Genomic DNA, 17,761 nt, shown 5'->3' with positions numbered 1-17,761 from the left:
CTAATTTGCTTTCTTCTTTTTAGTTTATTTGGGACAAGACAGGCCAACAGGAAATGCGGGACAGGCATTCTGCCTTTACTAGGAGCTGCTAGTGAGGCATCAGCAGGTGGAATCACAGGACCTCCGAGAAGGCACTTGAGCACTCTGCCATCCTTTGTGCTCAAGCAGCCATGGAGGCTGGCAGGTTGCCATTTGCCTTCCCAAAATAACCCATAGTGAGCGTGTAAAAATTGAAGAGTTTTGTTAAGTACACAGTGTGTTTGTTCCGGTGCTTAGATTTAACCAGCTTATACCTGGTCAACTGAATTACTTATCTGATTCTTCCATTTTACAGTTTTAAGCTCAGATGACTAGTTAACATGTGAAAAGTACATAGTGATCATCCTGCTTCTGTAGGCATAATTAGTCTGATTAGGGTCTTTAATGCCTTCTGAGTAATTTTACACACCTGTTTGAATTGTTGGTTCAGGCTATAATTAACAGTTTCTTCGTCCTTTTGAACATAAAAGAGGTTTGAAAGTTGAATTAGTTTTTTAGTTCCCAAAGTTGTGCTGCATCTTCATTGTTATCATAGAATCATAGAATGGTTTGGGTTGGAAGTGACCTTACAGACCATCTAGTTCCAATCCCCTGCCACAGGCGGGAACACCTTCCACTAGACCAAGTGTCTCAAAGATCATCAAACGTGGCTTTGGATGCTTCTAGGGATGGGGCAGCCACAGCCTCTCTGGGCAACCTGAGCCAGTGCCTCACTGCCCTCTCAGGGGAGAACTTCTTCCTGATATCTAATTTAAGTTTCCCCTCTTTCAGTTTAAAGTCATCACTCCTTGTCCTGTCACTATATGCCCTTGTAAAAAGACTCTCTTCGACTTTCTTGAAGGTCTCTCTAGGTACTGGAAGGCTGCCCTAAGGTCTCCCCAGAGTAGTTTCTTCTCCAGGCTTGAACAACCTCAATTTTTGTTAAGGTTGTCTTGCTGTGGTGCTTTGCTGTTACTTTAGAAATACTGAGAAGCCATTAATCTTGTGCTTTATTTTAAAGTATCACAAGAGGGCGCTCACCTAAAGCTGAAAAAAAGTACACGATTGTGTATTCCCTTTTTTTTTCCCCTTCTGTTTTTCCCACTCCAATGTTTCCACATATTATAAACAGCTGACGAAGTATGCTCCTGGGATTAGAAGGATAGAGACAAAAGTGTTAGCATGAGGAAATGATCCAACTTATTTGCATGATTTAATTGTTAGCAATTTTAATCCAGGTGTCTAATTGAGAGTATTAGCTACTCAGAATTAAAATTAATAGTTTCTTAATAACTATGATGGCGATGTGTGTTTTGTTTAATTATGAGCTGTCATAATGTTTGAACTCTGCACTATTGAAGACTGAGGCAATGTAAAGACTATTAGATGAAGACTTGTGAGTGAGTTACAGAATTCTTCTGGCATTAGAAGATGAAAAATAAGTTAACTTCATTTAGACATACACAGCATGTGTAGATGAATCCCTAAGACAGAAGCAATAACTAATGAGTTAGTTCTTGTTTAGTTTATTCAAAATAGATATCTTTCAACCTTTTCAGAAACCCACGGATGGACTGTTTGACAGAACATTATTAATACAGCCACAACTTACTCGTGAGTAACATAGCTAAGGGGATTCGCGTTCTTCCTTAAAGTTCTGCTGGGCAAAATGTGACAATTCTCTCATTTTAGTCTGATATTTTTGTTTGTTTCACACAGGAATTAACATCCATACAATTTTCTGGATGGAAAATGACATCCAGTTGCTGTAACCTTCATATACTTGTTTACTAGGCATAAAATATCTGTTTGTCTGAAGTCACAGTTGCCCGAGTCTGTTCATTTTTAATAGAAAGGAATGGAAACAGAACTGCCAGTATGAATGGATTTTATCAAATATTATATGTGTATATATATCAGATATATATATATATATATATATATATATATCTCAATGACACTCAACTTTAGTTCCAAAGTCCATTCTGATAGGTAACCTGAGACAAAACAAACACAGGTCAAACATTTCAGTAAGGTTTTGCTTTGGTAGTAACCAAGCAAGGTTATTTTCTTTCCACAGTCCAGGTTATGTACAGAATGAACCCTTATCCAATGAATAATTGTGAGAATAATAAACATGTGTGATTATTATTTTAGATGAGAATTTATTTGCTTCCAGTATAATCTGGAATCCTTGTCTTACTACAAGTACTCCATGTGTGTATCTTTCTGCCATATTTCACCAATACTTTTGAAAGCTGCACTGAGGAAACTCCTGTTCTACAGAGAGGTGTGGGAGATGGCCTCTGCATCAAAATCTGGTGCAGCTGTTGGGGGTCTAGCTGTGTTCTCTTTCTTCCAGTTAATAATGGAAGCATAGTTGTGGGAAGATGGAAATAATGACAATATATTCATATTGTTTTCACTTATATTGTGTTTAGGCTTCCTTTTGGAAATCACTGTCATGTCGTAGAACAATGTCTTTTAAAGTATGGGGAAGGGAGAGCAGGTGGCTATGGGAAAGGAGTGGCCAGGAGACAAGCCTCTTTCACATGCAGAAACAAAGTTTCAAGGATGTTTTCAGTAAATGGTTATTGGTGAAAATAACGAAGTATGGAGGCCTGTAGCTGTGATTTCCCAGAGGAACATTGAGCAGGTCATGCCACTCTTATGCTGTCTTAAACCGTCTGCAAATAATGCCGGCTGACCGCAGTATCTGACGCTGCCCCAGCAGGATCCATCCCCCCAGCTGACCTGCTGCAGGAGATTCACTGCACAAACTCGGTGGTTTCCCGGGCACAATTTTGTCCCGAGGCATGCTTTCCCTGCAGATGAGTGTACTATATACCATAACCGGTGTCTGGCCCGGAGAAGACTGAGGAGCCCTTACCGGCCTCTGCAAAGCCCGGTGGCCATTGCTACTCAAACACAACACCGCTCCTCCGCAGCTGTCCTCGGGGTCGCGGCCCCTTTAAGGCAGGTAGTGGCGGCGTGGGCGGGTGCCGGCCCGCACGCATGCGCAGGGCCGTGACAGGAGCCGCGGCCGCGGAGCTGGCGGTCGGGAGCGCTATGGGCTGCGGCGGAGCTGCCTGAGCCCGCCCCTCTCGCCGAGCTCGGCTCCCGATGGCGGAGCCGGGCGCTGAAGAACCCGATGAGCGGCTGCTGCTCCTCGCGGAGCCGGCGCCTCAGGCAGGGCCGCCCTGGCGGGCGCCGAAAGCGGGCAAAGCCTCCCCCGGTGGGGCTGTGAGGCTGTGTGAGGAGCTGGGGCTTGAGGAGGAGGAGGAGGACTCGGGGCCCGAGGGGGACGGGGAGGACGAGCCTTTGCTGCGGGCATCCGGCCGCGGCCGTCGAGCGGGCGCCGCCTGGGAGAAGGAGCCCCGCGCCGCCGCAGGTACGGCCCGGGGCCGTCGCCGGGCTCGGCTGGCGCGGGGGGAAGGCGCGGCTGGGTGCGGGGTGCTTTGCTGGGGAGGGTTGCCCGGGTTAAGGCTGCACGGGTATTTCCGGGAAAGAGGTAGCTCCTGCTCTGCCTTGCTAGAAAAAGACCTCTAGGGACCCAAGTACGCTTCATGTGCCGGGTCCGATGCCTCCTGGAGGCATCCGTGTCTCACAGGGAGCTTGCGAGCGTCTGTCGGCGAGCATAGTACCGGCGAGAGGCAGCGGTGCTTTGCCCTTGCTTGGTCGGCGTCGGGGCTCACTGACCAACAGGCTTCGAAGGGAAACTGCTGTGAATGGCTCGAAATTCACATCCATTGTATTTTTGTGCAGGGCTGCACGAAGTCATTTACATCTTCTTGAGTGTCGCAGCAGTTGTTTCTCCTCGTTCTCTGCTTTCTGTTTTGTTGGGCTTTGCTTTATTTGTTTCTGTCATATTTTTTTGCAGCTTGTGGCTTTGCATATTTTGCAGGCGGTGCTCGGTGGTGGGACTGGCTGCCACTTCCTGAGCACTTGGTGAACTCTGCCAAGTTTTCTATTTGTCTCGCCTATTCCGGCAATTAGTTTCTTGTGACCCTCTGTCTTTTCATCCTGATTAAAAAAAAGCAGCTTACTAGGTTTCTGTTCTTTGCTTCAATCATCTGTTCAACATTTTTGTACTATCGCATGTATTAAGAGTTTTAGATGTGGCCTCTTTGTCAAATTTTTGGTTTTCATAAAAATGCATCTGCGTTTCATGTTCTGAAATCTGGTTTTGAAGAGAGAAAGAAATGTAGTGTGAAAACTGATAATGCGAAAACTTAGTGATGATTTTAAGAAGCATAAGAGTGGCCCTTATCCAATTCTGAATATACAGGCAAGATGATAAACTACACAACATGTATTCCTTACATTTTTTCATCACACTTAATAGTGTTTGGTGATGTAATTATACCGTAGGACTTGTTGCCAGACACTGGGAAAAATTGTTCCTTTTGCAATAATGGTGTGGTAAAAAAACCTACAAAGAAATTCCTCATCAATTTGACCAAAATAAGTTCATGCTAGTAACCTTTTTTTTTTTTTTTTAGTAACCACAGAGAGCTTTTGCTAGTGTACTGTGTTGAATGATAAGAAGAAAAAAAAAATCTCATATTTTAACCAATGATTCCAAACATAGACCAGATCTGTAATGGAAACGCGCCATTGAAGTGTTCGAGCTCTCCCACAAGACTGAAAATGTATTATGGGACAGTGCTTCTAGCAAAACACAGTAGTTTGTGCTTCAAAGTGGAGATTAGAGCCATGGGTGTTGCACTACTGGGGCAGTTAGGATAGTGAATGCAGAGTACTGCTTGAGATCTGCCCCAAGAGTAAGAAAAAACTCAGAACCGCTATAGATTGTGGCATCTCATCTCTTGTTACCTTCTCCTTACCTTTCCTGGTGTGTCCAGCACTGGAAGGTACAGGATTGCTTCATGTGTCAGGTGGAACAAACGTGCAACAGATGTTATTCATGCATGTTATTGCAGCATAATGTTTTCATAATAGATTTATGGTCAGGATATGAGACCATATAGAAGAAGTATTGGTTGAAGGGACTACTATTAGTCATGTTGATGTTAAAATAGCATAAATTAGCTAGTTTAGTATTGAAGGAGTTCATACATGTTACTCTTTAAAACTAGTTCTTTGGCTTATGTCATTGTAACTTGACAGAACAGGTTTAGGTGTATAGATGGCTGACAGTATTTGTATCTTCAACTCTTTCTCATTGTCACAATATAGTGGTTTCACAGCATTAGACCGTGTCCAAATTAATTTGGAAAAAGTTATTGAGCCTGGTAGTTAGATTGTGTGTGTATGAGCCCTGATCTCCTGAATGTGAGTTTGATGAGAAAAGTAGATTTCGAGGGAAGCTGTAAGAAAAACCTTACTTAGTTACAATTACAAGTTTAGAGACTGCAGTGGGAGTAAGTTGTGCCCGTAATTAGCTTGTAGAGTAGAAAGCTCGGTTCCATCTTAAAAAAATATTTTTATCAACTCAGAAAACCCTACCACAATCAGCAAATGCTAGCTTCAATTAAAATGCCTTATTTTCATGGGTTTGTTTTGTTTTTGAAGGCCATGTTATTATTTGTGAGTCGTTCATGCAAGCAAGTGGTAATAGAAAACACCAAGGAGTGTCCCATGCTACAAAAAGGTGTTCCAAAACACTTTAACTTTAAAAAGTTTATTTACTTTAAAGTAAATATTTACTTTAAAACATGATTTGGCTATCCAGAAATTGTTTAGGAATATCTTTTCTGATTGATTTCTGTGTCGTGTCAGTTGTTTCAGAAGAATGCATGTGTTTTGTGCTGTTTTATTTCTTCCAAGTGCTGAAATGGTAACAAGGCAACTGTATTCTAAATTAAACATTCACAGATATTGTAGCGGTTTCTTAATGCAAATGGGAACCCTAATGCCAGGCCCATTAGCATGCACTCAGTAATGATGTGCAACAATCCTAGCCTGAAGAGTAAGGTACAAAAATCTACCATTGTTAAACTTGCAAAGGAATTGTTTTAATGCTTCTGTTGCTCTTTAAACTTTTTCAGTGCTGGCAAATTCTTTTCTAGTCATTTTTCTAAATGTTTATGTAGAGTCCTGGAGTTCTCATGGATGTCTGCATAGAGCTGATGTTTTGATTGGTACATAAAGAAATTCTACAGGTAGCCAATAGTGTTTTAATGTTGGAATGGCGATGCCATGCAGTACTTCACTGAGACGTTGGTGTCACTTGTCAGTGCTACATGTAACGGGTTACTTTGTGAGGTAACATCCTTCTGTCTTAGCAGATAATGATCAGGTTATTCAAGCCTATTCATGAATGGTACCATCACATGCTAATAGTGCATAGTGAGCAGTTTCTTTTCAGGTAGCTTTTTCTACAAAATAACACAAAAATTTTAATAGAAATGGTTGGTAAAATCCTTAGCATTTTTTAAAGACATAATTTTGCAGGGATTTTTCTTTTATAGGCTTCCTTATGTTAAAAAATTATTTGAGAAGTATAAGCAGTGGTAGTCTCAAATGAGGTGTTGTAGATTAGCTGATTTACTTTAAAGGAAAGCTTGATTAGGCATGGTTAAGTCAGATGGAAAACTTGTACTGATTTAATGGACCAGATTTTTCAGCCTGCTATCGAATAAGCGTTAGCAAGGAAAGCTGTTAGTTTTTCAGTGTGTTTACTTTTGTTGCTGGTAGTTCGTAGTACAAAATAAATTTAAGATTGCTTGTTTTCTTATTTTTCAGGACATACTGCTGATATGAATATATTTTTAGATGATCCAGAATTTGCAGAAATTATTCTGAGAGCAGAACAAGCTATAGAGTGTGGAGTTTTTCCAGAAAGAATCTCTCAAGGATCCAGTGGGAGTTACTTTGCCAAGGATCCAAAAGGGGTGAGCATGTTACTGCAAAGTTAAAGACACTATCAGCAACAAGTTAAAAATGGAAATGTTGAGATTCTATTTAAATGGAAATTATTTTAAATAAGTTGTTTACTTATGGTGTGCTAAAACCTATGTTGGAAAAATCAATGAAAGTAATAATTCTAATTGCCTCTTGCACCATAATCTAAGACAAAGTAACTATGACTTTTCTGTTGCAGTTTTACCATGTTTTTAATAATCTGCATGAAATAAATAAGTAGAAAATAAAAGAGTCTCTTTAACATATGAAAACAATCTAGTGATTCCTTGTGCAGAATTTAACATCTTGTTCTTTTTAGTTTTAATGATTTTTGATGCAGTTAAGGTTCTGATTTGGATATTGTTTAGGTTCCTTTATACCAGCCTCCTACATTCTTATCTTTTTTTCTTTTTACATAGCCTTTTATTTAGGACATGTCTACTTGGTTCTGTATCATTGGTATATGGACGAGAGTGATCTAAACAAATCTACCTTTTTACTTCTACTTGTCTGCTGAATTTTAACTTGGAAATTTTATTTCTGCTCCCTTAGTGGTAAAAGGTGCCTTCAACAGTGATCATCAATGAGATAAAAGGTATTGTGAGTAGTGGTATCCTAAGATTACTTTAAGACAGAGAAGTAACAAGACGAGAAGATATTACCTGAATATCTTACTTGAAGGGTAAGGGAGCAGTGGAACAGGCTGCCTAGAGGGGTTGTGGAGTCTCCTTCCTTGGAGGTCTTTAAGACCCACCTGGACCTGTTCCTATGTGACCTGATCTAGGTGAACCTGCTTCTACAGGGGGGTTGGACTAGATGATCTCTGGAGATCTCTTCCAACCTCTACCATTCTATGATTCTATGAAAAGTAACATTCAGGTAGTGTTATTTACTAAGAGAAGAATGATTCAAACTCCATCTTAGTGAGTTCCTGTGTGACTTACTCTAGGTGGTCCTACTCTGATAGGGGGATTGAACTGGATGATCTTTTGAGGTCCCTTCCAGCCCTTGAGATTCTATTATATTTCAGACTTACTTTAACATTGTTTTCTGCAAATCAGAACTACTTTATCTGCTTAGTGACCTGTTCCAAAAAAGACTCTCAACCCTCACACCTTGTCATATTTGACTTGATTTTAAGCTCAGTCAGCTGTTTTCTAGTCTTAGGTAGTGTGGTGGTTTAGCCTTGGCTGGGTGCCAGATGCCCACCAAGTCACTCCCCCTCCTAAACTGGACAGGGGAGAGAGAACTATAAAGAGAGGTTTGTGAGTCAAAATAAGGACAGGGAGATTGCTCAGCAATTTGTGTCATGGGCAAAACACACTCAACTTGGGAGAAATGGTTTGATTTATGAATGAACAATCAAAACAGAGCAGTGAAAATGAGAAATAAAACCAAATATTAAAACACCTTCCCCTACCCCTCCTTCTTCACAGACCCTTCCCTCCTTCCCGCAAAGTGGTGCAGGGGAACAGGAGATAGGTGTTATAGTCAGTTCATTACAAATAGACTTTGCTGCTGTTTCTTGTTAAGGGGAGGCCTCCTCGTGCTTCCCACTGCTACAGTGTGGGATCTATCCCATGGGAGACAGTCCTCCACAAATTGCTCCACAAATTGCTCCAATGTGAGTCCTTCCTATGGGCTGCAGCTCCTCACAAACTGCTCTGGCATGGGGCGTTCCACAGAGGCAGCTCCTCATACCCTGCCCCAATGTGGGTCAACCACCGGGAGAATAGTCCTTCAGGTACCGACTGCTCCTGTGTGGGTCCCCCAGGGGATCACAATTCTGACAGCAAACCTGCTCTGGCATGGGCTCCTCTCCCCACAGGTTCCCAAGTCCTGCAAGGAACTTGCTCCAGTGAGGGCTTTCCATGGGGTCACAGCTTCCTTCAGAATCACAGAATCTTAAGGGTTGGAAGGGACCTCGAAAGATCATCTAGTCCAAGCCCCCTGCCAGAGCAGGACAACTTAGAGTAGGTCACATAGGAACTCATCCAGGTGGGTTTTGAATGTCTCCAGAGAAGGAGATTCAACAACCCATCTGGGCAGCCTGTTCCAGTGCTCCCTCACCCTCACAGTGAATAAATTCTTCCTGGTATTTCTTTGGAACCTCTTGTGTTCCAGTTTATACCCATTGTCCCTTGTCCTGTCATTGACCATCATTGAGAAGAGCCTGGTTCAGGCATCCACCTGCTCCAGCATGAGGTAGTCCATGGGCTTTGCGTAGATCTCTGCTCCTCCATGGACCTCCATGCACTGTAGGAGGACAACCTGCCTCACAATGGTCTTCACCACAGTTCACAGGGGAAACCGTCTTCCAGTATCTGGGCATTTTCCCCTCTCCTTTTCCACTGACATTGGTGTTCTCATGTTCTCACTCCCTTTTGCTGCTGCTGCAGTTGCTGCTGCACAGCACCTTCTACTCAAATATGTTATTCACAGAGGTGTTGCCTCAATCACTAATTGGCCAGGCCTTGGTCTGTGGCCATCTTAAAATGGCACTATCAGCTATGGGGAAGCTTTTAGCAGCTCTTTGTTTGAAGAAATAGCCCCACTGCTACCAAAACCTGGCCCAGATGAAACCACTAGAGGTAGCTGCAGCTGTTCATTAGTCTGGAAGATGCCAGTCACATTGGTCGGGGAAGTTGAAAACCTCGACACTTAAAGTGTTCCAAAATATATTCAAGATTTGTTCTTCTTCCTGGCATCCCCAAAACATTAATTTCCCATTTGTTGAAGAGGTGGTGTACTTTTTTTTTTTAGCTCTTATTCATAGAATATCTATCTGTTTTACCACTTCATTTTCATAGATGTTTGGTTTGTTTTAATGCCACTTTTCTGGTGATACCGAATGAGTGATTTTTAAAGTGACTTAATACAAAGTTACCTGACTTAATACAAATAAATGTATGAATTTATGAATTTATTTCTAAGATGGAAAGTGGAAGAACTACCTCTTCAAAATTTTCTAAGAACTGCCCACTGCAGTTCATTTTGTGTTCCAGGAATGTTTTGTTCATAATGACCTCTTTCATTCTGGTTGAGAAGAGCCACAGTAGGCTGGGAAGGAAGGTCTCTCTTTGATACTAGGAAGAAAAAAGGAAAATTCTTTCTTTAATAGCTTTGTGAGAGTCTTGCTGTTGTATACAATGCTGTTAGTATGAAAACCTGTTCAAACTTTGAAGCAGACTTTTTGTGTGAGAGTACTCACATAACATTTTTGTAACCATAGTATTTTGCATGTAGCACCTTGCTTCTTAAGTGGTGACTTTCTTAGTACTTTTACTTCTGTTTTGCAGTGAAGTATTGTCTTTTTTCCTAGTTAAGTTCATAGTAACTACTTACCCTCTCCCTTTTCATGCAGGTCGTTGATTTGAATGTAAGTATTTAGGACAAATGAAGACTACAAAACCATTTGTTGTTTTTTAACATGGACAAGACAATTTCCATTGCAAAACATGATAGTATTTGCCAACATGAGACTGAGAATAGTAGCGTTGAGTTCCTATTGACTTTCAATTTTGCTTTTATTCTTTGCACTAGATTTAGAGTTTATCTACATTTGTTATTCAACACTAAAGGTCTGATAAAATTTCATCTTGTCAATAATGCTATTCCTATTTGTAGAATGGATGTCACATCCTGTTTGACAGAGTATTGCACCATTCTGCTTCAGACCAGTTTTGTGACTTGCTTTCTTCTGTTCTTCTTGAGTAATCCCTTCTTCCTTATGCTGGGAAAGAGCTTATTAAAGACATGCCAAGCCTTCTTACTGGTCAGCTTCTGAAGTATTTACCCACACTCACTATTATGAAGTTACAGGTGAAATAACCGGGTTGCATTAGGTCACTTTGTGATTTCTGTCTATCAGAAAGACAAAACCAAAACTGATGAATTAAAATGATTAACTTGTTGCATTTATTGACATAGTTGTACACTGATACAAAGCAGTTGAGTATTTAACTATTGCTGAAGTGTTGAGTATTTCTGCATTTACTCTACATTGTGTAACCAGTAAAGAAAAAGCCATTGTGTCTGTTACAGACTGTTACTGCAGCATGTTTTTGACAGTTTAGCTATCAGCTAGTTGGTAATGTCCATGAAGTCACTCTAGCAATTAATTTTTACTTACAAAATTAGGACTGACCTTGGTAGATTGTCTGCATATTGAGCTTTCTGATTCTGCTCTGGTTCTAAACAGCAGTGTCTCAGCAAAATTTTGCAAGATTCTAATGTCAGTAATACCTTGAAAACCATATCTAGATTGGGTAGTGTAGCACAGTGCAGTCCAGACGAGTAATGGAATGAGCTGAGCTCCTTTTTAAAATGGCCAGTTTATAGGAGCCATCATCCAAAGAGTGATTCAGAAAAGCAGTGATTAATGGCTTGGCATTAATTTCATTAAGTTCATTTCTGGGAAATGAAAAGCTCTTAGCTTTGTTTTGAGCAGGTAGATAGCTATGATGCAACAGGAAAAAGTTAAATAACTTTCTAACAATTCTAAACATAACATTAGAATTCTGGCTGAACTAGCGTACCAAGTAAATTCAGTTTCCATAGTGTTGCAATTAAAAAAGAAACCAACCTCAAAATGTTCTTTAGAGAACATCCTGGCATTTGACATTGCATAGAACATTTGTTGTTGGTATGCCCTTTTGTGTAGGTCTAAATTGAATTGTGTCTGTGCAGTTGCTTAGACCTTGCTCATGATTTTGAGTGTAACCTTAGAATCACAGGTAACAGGATAATGAAAATAAGATAATCTTTGTCTATATTTTTTCCCGCCTCTGTTGATAGGGAACTTATTTTATAGGATGAATGCAAATAGTGATGCTTTGTGACTTAATTCTCCTGGTAGTTGATAGGAATTAATTAAAATGGATGGACAAGACAGGTGATGCTACTAATGGCTGGTGTCTTGTTTTATCTGTTTACAGACTGAGTTATGTAGGTTCTCTTGTAGTTAGTTTGTCTTGGATAAAGCAAGATTGTCTTGGACAGTCTTGGCCTAGATAGATTGTCTTGGACAAAGTTGGTGAAAACTCTTTAGAAGCTAGAACAACTAATCATATCCTCTCACTAATCTAGTTGAATTGGAAGTTCCTGGAGCAGAATGATGGTTTCCAACTGCCAGCAAACTTGTTCATGATTTTCATGTCTAAATCAGCCATGATTGCTGGTGCAACAACAGGCAGTGTTTAGCTTAAGAAATTCATGTGTTTTTTAATAAGGATTCACGAAAGTACTGACATGTAAAAATGCTCCTTCAACAATTGTTCTTAAATATTTATTAGATAAGAATCTGATTTTTTTCACCATGGTCCTGTGAGAAGGAATGAAGATGTGGCATTTCTACCAGATTTCTCTTGAGCTGTGAAACAGTCATTACATGGACATCACACACTAGGCTAAAGTTTATCAGTGACAATTGGAAGGTTATGTATTTTAAGATGGTAATAATCATGTGGTTTTGTGGTTACCAAATATAGAGGGACAGGTAGAAGGCACCTTGAAAAGTCATCTGCCTGTGTTGTGGAGCAGGATCATTTTAACGTGATTCCTGACGAATGTCTAACCAACCTGTTGTTATCGGTATCCTGCTTTAGAGACTGGCAGTCTCTGAGGTATTTATGTATTAACTTTATATTATTTATCCTAGAAAATTATTGGAGTGTTCAAACCAAAATCTGAAGAGCCTTATGGACATCTAAATCCAAAATGGACCAAATATTTTCACAAAGTTTGTTGTCCTTGCTGCTTTGGCAGAGGCTGCCTCATTCCAAATCAGGGATACCTCTCTGAAGCTGGTGCCTATCTGGTGGATGACAAGCTGGGGTTGGGAGTTGTACCTAAAACTAAGGTAAAAGTTAAAATAGAGGAATTATTTCATGGGAAAAAAAAAAAAAGTAGTTGATGTATTTGTCATTTGCTTGGTAGTTGTAGAGACATCCTTGTATATAATGCATTATCATTATATGCATTATAAATCATTTATAAACTATTGCAAGTCCAGAGGCACAGTGGTTTGGTGTAGAAATAGTGACTGATTGTTGTGCTAAAGGATAAGTTTGAGATCTGAAACGAATCTCTTCTTCACAACTACTTCAGTTTCTAACATGTCCTGTCACTTCTGTGCCTCCTGTGTTGGTGAGATGCAAAAAGAAGTATATAAAGATTCCCATTTTTCTTTGAGATATGTAAAATTGAAAATGTTCAATTTTCATATAAAATTTGTTGGAAATACTTGATACTTTCTATTTGCTTTTTTGACAACTGAGCATAAAATTTACTGTAAGTTGATAATTGAAATAATAAGGAGTTCTGAGCTGTATTTTTAACTTCATATTTTAAGGTTGTCTGGCTTGTCAGTGAAACCTTTAATTACAGTGCAATAGATCGTGCAAAGTCAAGAGGAAAAAAATATGCTTTAGAGAAAGTGCCAAAAGTTGCTAAAAAATTTAATCGCATTGGACTACCTCCTAAGGTAAGATGAAGAATAAGTAATTTGTGCATTTCCTGATTCTTACTTTTTTTTAGTTCAAAGTTTTATGTATAGGTAACTTCAGCTGTAGAAGAAAACCCTTGTTGCTTGTTGAAAACTATCTCTGAATGACTGAAGCTTGATAAATTTGGCTGCTTCTATGCAAAATGTTATGTCATTCTTTTGTTTGAACTACTTCAATAATCCTGCCACTTCTTTCAGTTTGCAGCTAGCTTTCTGCTGGAGGAGTAACATGTTAAAATGTTGTGTATCTCTCACGGGTTGTTTTTGTTCTCTGTTTCTTTTAAGGGTCATGTTTTCATATTGTCTGATTTTCTCCCCTGCAGTTTATGTAGTTCTTTCATTTTTCCTTTTTTTTTTTTTTTTTCCCCCTTTCTGTTTGTTGTTTGTATATTGTTTGGTATGATGTTCTGGTGTTCATCCCACTTTCCTTTTATTTTGTGTACAATACTCCACATTCTTGCCAAATGACCCTTCCAAAATATCACCACAATATTCTACTCCTAAACTTTTATAACACCGGTTATGTACAGCTTGGGTCATCTGTTTGTGTCACTTCCCAGCAATTTTGATCCATGGGACATATGTTATACAAGCTTGTATCAGCATGATTATTCCACATGCTGTGTGTTTATCCACATCTCTGCATGTGTGCATCTGTCTGCATTTTACATCTTGAATATAGGTCCTCTTGAATTTTAATATTCAGCAACTTACTTTCTTCCTTGTACTCTTGTGGGAATTTCATGCAAAAATTGTCTGTCTGAAAAAAATGGTTAATGCTGCTGTTCTCATCAATGAAAAATACAAGCTTTTGGGAGAGGAGATTTTTTTCCTGTAGTTTTTGGTGTGTTTTCTATGAACTATTGAGCCAAATGTTTCCCATGGGGGAAAAAAAAAAAAAGAGATGTTATTTCTTCTTCTTTGTTTCAAGTATTGCTTGTGATACTCTGTGCTCACTTACTTTGAGCTGTCTGGCTATGTTGTCTTTGTCTTTGTGGTAAACTCATTGAATGATTAAATAATTGATTTTTTTTTTTTTAAACTAAAGAAACCCCAGAAAAAACCCTCATGATTTGAGTCTTTTTTTTTTAATTTAAGAATGGAAGAGAAACCACTTTCATATTTTTTTTTAATGCCATACTTCCTGTTGTTCAGAACTTTGAAAGTAACTGATCTTAACAGAGAAAATATTATACATGTGAATTATTATTCCAATTTTGCAAATGCAGTTTCTTAATGTTTCAGGTTGGCTCCTTCCAGCTGTTTGTTGAAGGGTACAAGGAAGCTGACTATTGGCTCAGGAAGTTTGAAACTGATCCTTTGCCTGAGAACACAAGGAAAGAATTTCAGTCACAGTTTGAAAGATTAGTTATCTTGGATTATGTCATCAGAAATACAGGTATTTGTTAGTGTCTCTTGGTGTCTATCTACTCTTGTGAGGCAGAAATGGTAAACAATGCTGTCTGAAAGCTGCTGCTAAAGACTTTTAATACATTTCAAGTACTTTTCTTACAGAACGTTGCATTTTAAACTCAAAAAAATTTGGATTCAAACGTTAAATATTACAATATGATAAAATCCAAACAACCGTTTCTGGCTGTAACAATATTTTTAAGCAATGTTAAAAGAATTCAAGAGGAAATACTTTCATTATGCTTTAATTTTGTCACTAGACTAACTGTCTGGTTCCCTTGATAAGGGTAAGTGATGCTGGAGTTTCAGAATCCATAAGAAAAGCCATGACCACCATTCCTTTTATGCTGAACTGGGACTGACAACAGCACGGGTTTCACATCGATGTGAATACTTCATATTCACTGTGACTAAGCACTGAAGTACCACTGCGATGTTTATCTCTGGATTCTCTTGCTTTCATGCTTCTTTTACTCGGGAGCTAGGATCTTCTGTTTACTAAGTATATGATAGATTTCCTCAAGAATCCAAAGGCAATTTTACACTTAAAATACTTCCTTTGCTGCCTTGTTAGAAGTGGGTGTATTTACTCTTCAGACATACTAGGTCTACTTAATTTTACTTTCCTCAAATTCACTAATTAGAAGGGTACCCAACTGGAAATAAGTCACTCTAACCTGCTTTTTAGAGGCAAACTAAAAAAAAGACAGTTTCTTAAGAATGCAATGCAGAACTAGCTGCTGCTATGATCTGTCAGCTTTATCAAATAGATACCAGTGTTTCCAAACAATTACTATGTCCAGTGAGGCTTTTAAAATTTAAGGAAGGTATTCAAAATGCAAAGCTTCATTATGTGGATATTTTGCTTTGATCTAATATAGCTAAACTTGATAGAAGATGAAAATCTTGTAACGAATGTTTAATTTTAAGGGTGCACATTGAGATAGCAGAGAGACCTACAAATTCATGCAGTCGTCTGCTATCTTGACCCTGTCAAAGCCTCCCATGTCTCAATTTTGTCTGAAGAGTGCAGCTTCTGAAAGTCTTTTCTTCCATCCCACTATCTTTGAAGAGTCTGTTTTGCCCATTTAGTCAAACATCACACTATATTTAATTTTGGAGGATCTCTCCCTTTCCCCATCAGCATTAAAACAAGCTCAATAATTAGGTCAGTTTGGTTTCTGCTGCTGACAGTTTTTTCCTGGTAGAAGTGTATGATGCAGCCAATATTTCTGCATAAAATGGATGAAAGTATTTTCTCTTGGTTTTCTTGGTATTTTGCTGTATATTCAGCCGGTTGAGGAAACTAAAATAGTAAAACATAGCTAAGAACACTTGGTAAATTTTAGTCTTTCCTGTAAATCAGCTGAGTCAATATATTTTGGTAAAGATAAAACATATGCATTGTGATAGAAAAAACTTTGAACAGTTTTTACATGCCTCCTTTTGTCTTTTACTTCTCAATTTACAGTATCAGTCGTATATCACTGTAGATGATTTCTTTATAAATGGTGTGTTGTGACATGCATTTTCCTGTTTAAAGACAGAGGTAACGATAACTGGTTAGTCAGGTATGAGAAGCAAGATGATGGACTTGATCTGTCTGATAAGGTAAGGAAATTGTACTCTGAAACGGACATTCTTTAAGCTGTTTAATTTTATAACTTGGTCGAACAGGGGATTAAGTGCATGGCTTTAATCCTGGTGCATGGTCTCAAGAAATACGATAACTGCAAATTATTCTAGGAGAAATGAATGGAAAAGCCATTTGGATGAGAGTAGTCTGCACAGAACAGTGCTAGAAGCTATATTTTTATTATTCTGTATCTTTTCTTTACTAGCTTGGTCTGTGATAACAATTAAACTCTCCACTGTTGCTCAAGAACGTTTCTTTAGCTGTTGACATGCTCTTTTTATCTTGTATTTGGAGGAAGAGCTCCTCTTTAATGGTGGTAGAGTAAGAATTACATGTGTTGCAGTTTCTTTGGACACTCCTATATATTGTTTAAGTTGACTTTTGGCAGTGAAGCTAAAAAGTATAGTATTTAATATTTTTAAGGTATTTAACTCTTTTCGTAAGCACATGACTATGACTTATTTTTTAAATATTCCTTTGTAGGATAGTCAATGGACTATAACTAAAGAATCTACCATTAAAATTGCTGCAATTGACAATGGTTTAGCATTTCCTTTCAAACATCCTGATGAGTGGAGGGCATGTAAGTATTGCATTCTTTACTCTCCTCAAATGAAGAGTGTTAACTTAAGTATTTTTTGTGTGTTTTCAAGTGTGTGACAATGCTGTAAAGGTAGACTTGAAGCATAATGTTGCTAAAAATCGCAGACTGTTGACAAGTAGAGCATGTTTTCTGGATGACTAGAGCTGGTTGATCAAAGATAACCTTCTCAAAGCTGGAAAACAGCCTATCCAAAAGGCATGAATGAACAGGGATCTTCTGACTGAATTGGGACATAAAAATTAAAGACATAAAAAAATACATATAGAGACTCACCTGAAGAAATAAAGACTGTCTCCAAGAATCGAGTCTGCAAAGACAAAACTTACCTGGAATAATGCTAGCAGAGGACATAGAGAGCAACGAGAAAGAGTTAAGTAGATTAGAAGGGAGAGTGCTGTGCTGTTCTTTGGTCCCAAAGACCTAAAGGCAAAAGGAAGAATAAGTTTTTCAATGCTGACTTTGCATTTCACTTTTAAAACTTGCTCTCAGGTCTCAGAGCTCATAAGCAGAGCCTCTGAGAATGAATCATTACCCAAAGGAGAAGAAAGGGAGCACTTAAAGTGGACATTCAGAAGCTCATTGGAGTAGCTGGGATGCATTGGAAACATGATATGAGCTGGCTGATCTTGTTGAGGCTGTTTTCTCATTGCTCTTGAAAGACTGTAGTAGAGTGGGAGGGTACTAATGACTAGGAAAAGGCAAGTGTCCAATCTAGCTT

The 17,761-nt window shown here is 39.0% G+C and overlaps 1 protein-coding gene across 2 annotated transcripts in view; it reads left to right on the top strand.

The window, feature by feature from the left end:
* Positions 1-3,053: 3,053 nt before the first annotated feature.
* Positions 3,054-17,761, top strand: part of PI4K2B (phosphatidylinositol 4-kinase type 2 beta) — a 21,587-nt gene continuing 6,879 nt past the window's right edge. For both annotated transcript variants that reach the window (XM_061994243.1, XM_061994242.1), the window contains exons 1-7: positions 3,054-3,409; positions 6,727-6,875; positions 12,545-12,745; positions 13,238-13,369; positions 14,636-14,789; positions 16,347-16,414; positions 16,923-17,022. In XM_061994243.1, the coding sequence (XP_061850227.1) occupies positions 3,142-3,409; positions 6,727-6,875; positions 12,545-12,745; positions 13,238-13,369; positions 14,636-14,789; positions 16,347-16,414; positions 16,923-17,022 (1,072 nt within the window). In that variant the 5' untranslated portion in view covers positions 3,054-3,141. The remainder of the gene's footprint in view (positions 3,410-6,726; positions 6,876-12,544; positions 12,746-13,237; positions 13,370-14,635; positions 14,790-16,346; positions 16,415-16,922; positions 17,023-17,761) is intronic.

Source organism: Colius striatus, chromosome 3 (genome assembly GCF_028858725.1).
Source record: "Colius striatus isolate bColStr4 chromosome 3, bColStr4.1.hap1, whole genome shotgun sequence".
Lineage (NCBI taxonomy): Eukaryota > Metazoa > Chordata > Aves > Coliiformes > Coliidae > Colius > Colius striatus.
This window is presented reverse-complemented; position numbering and strand designations above follow the sequence as displayed.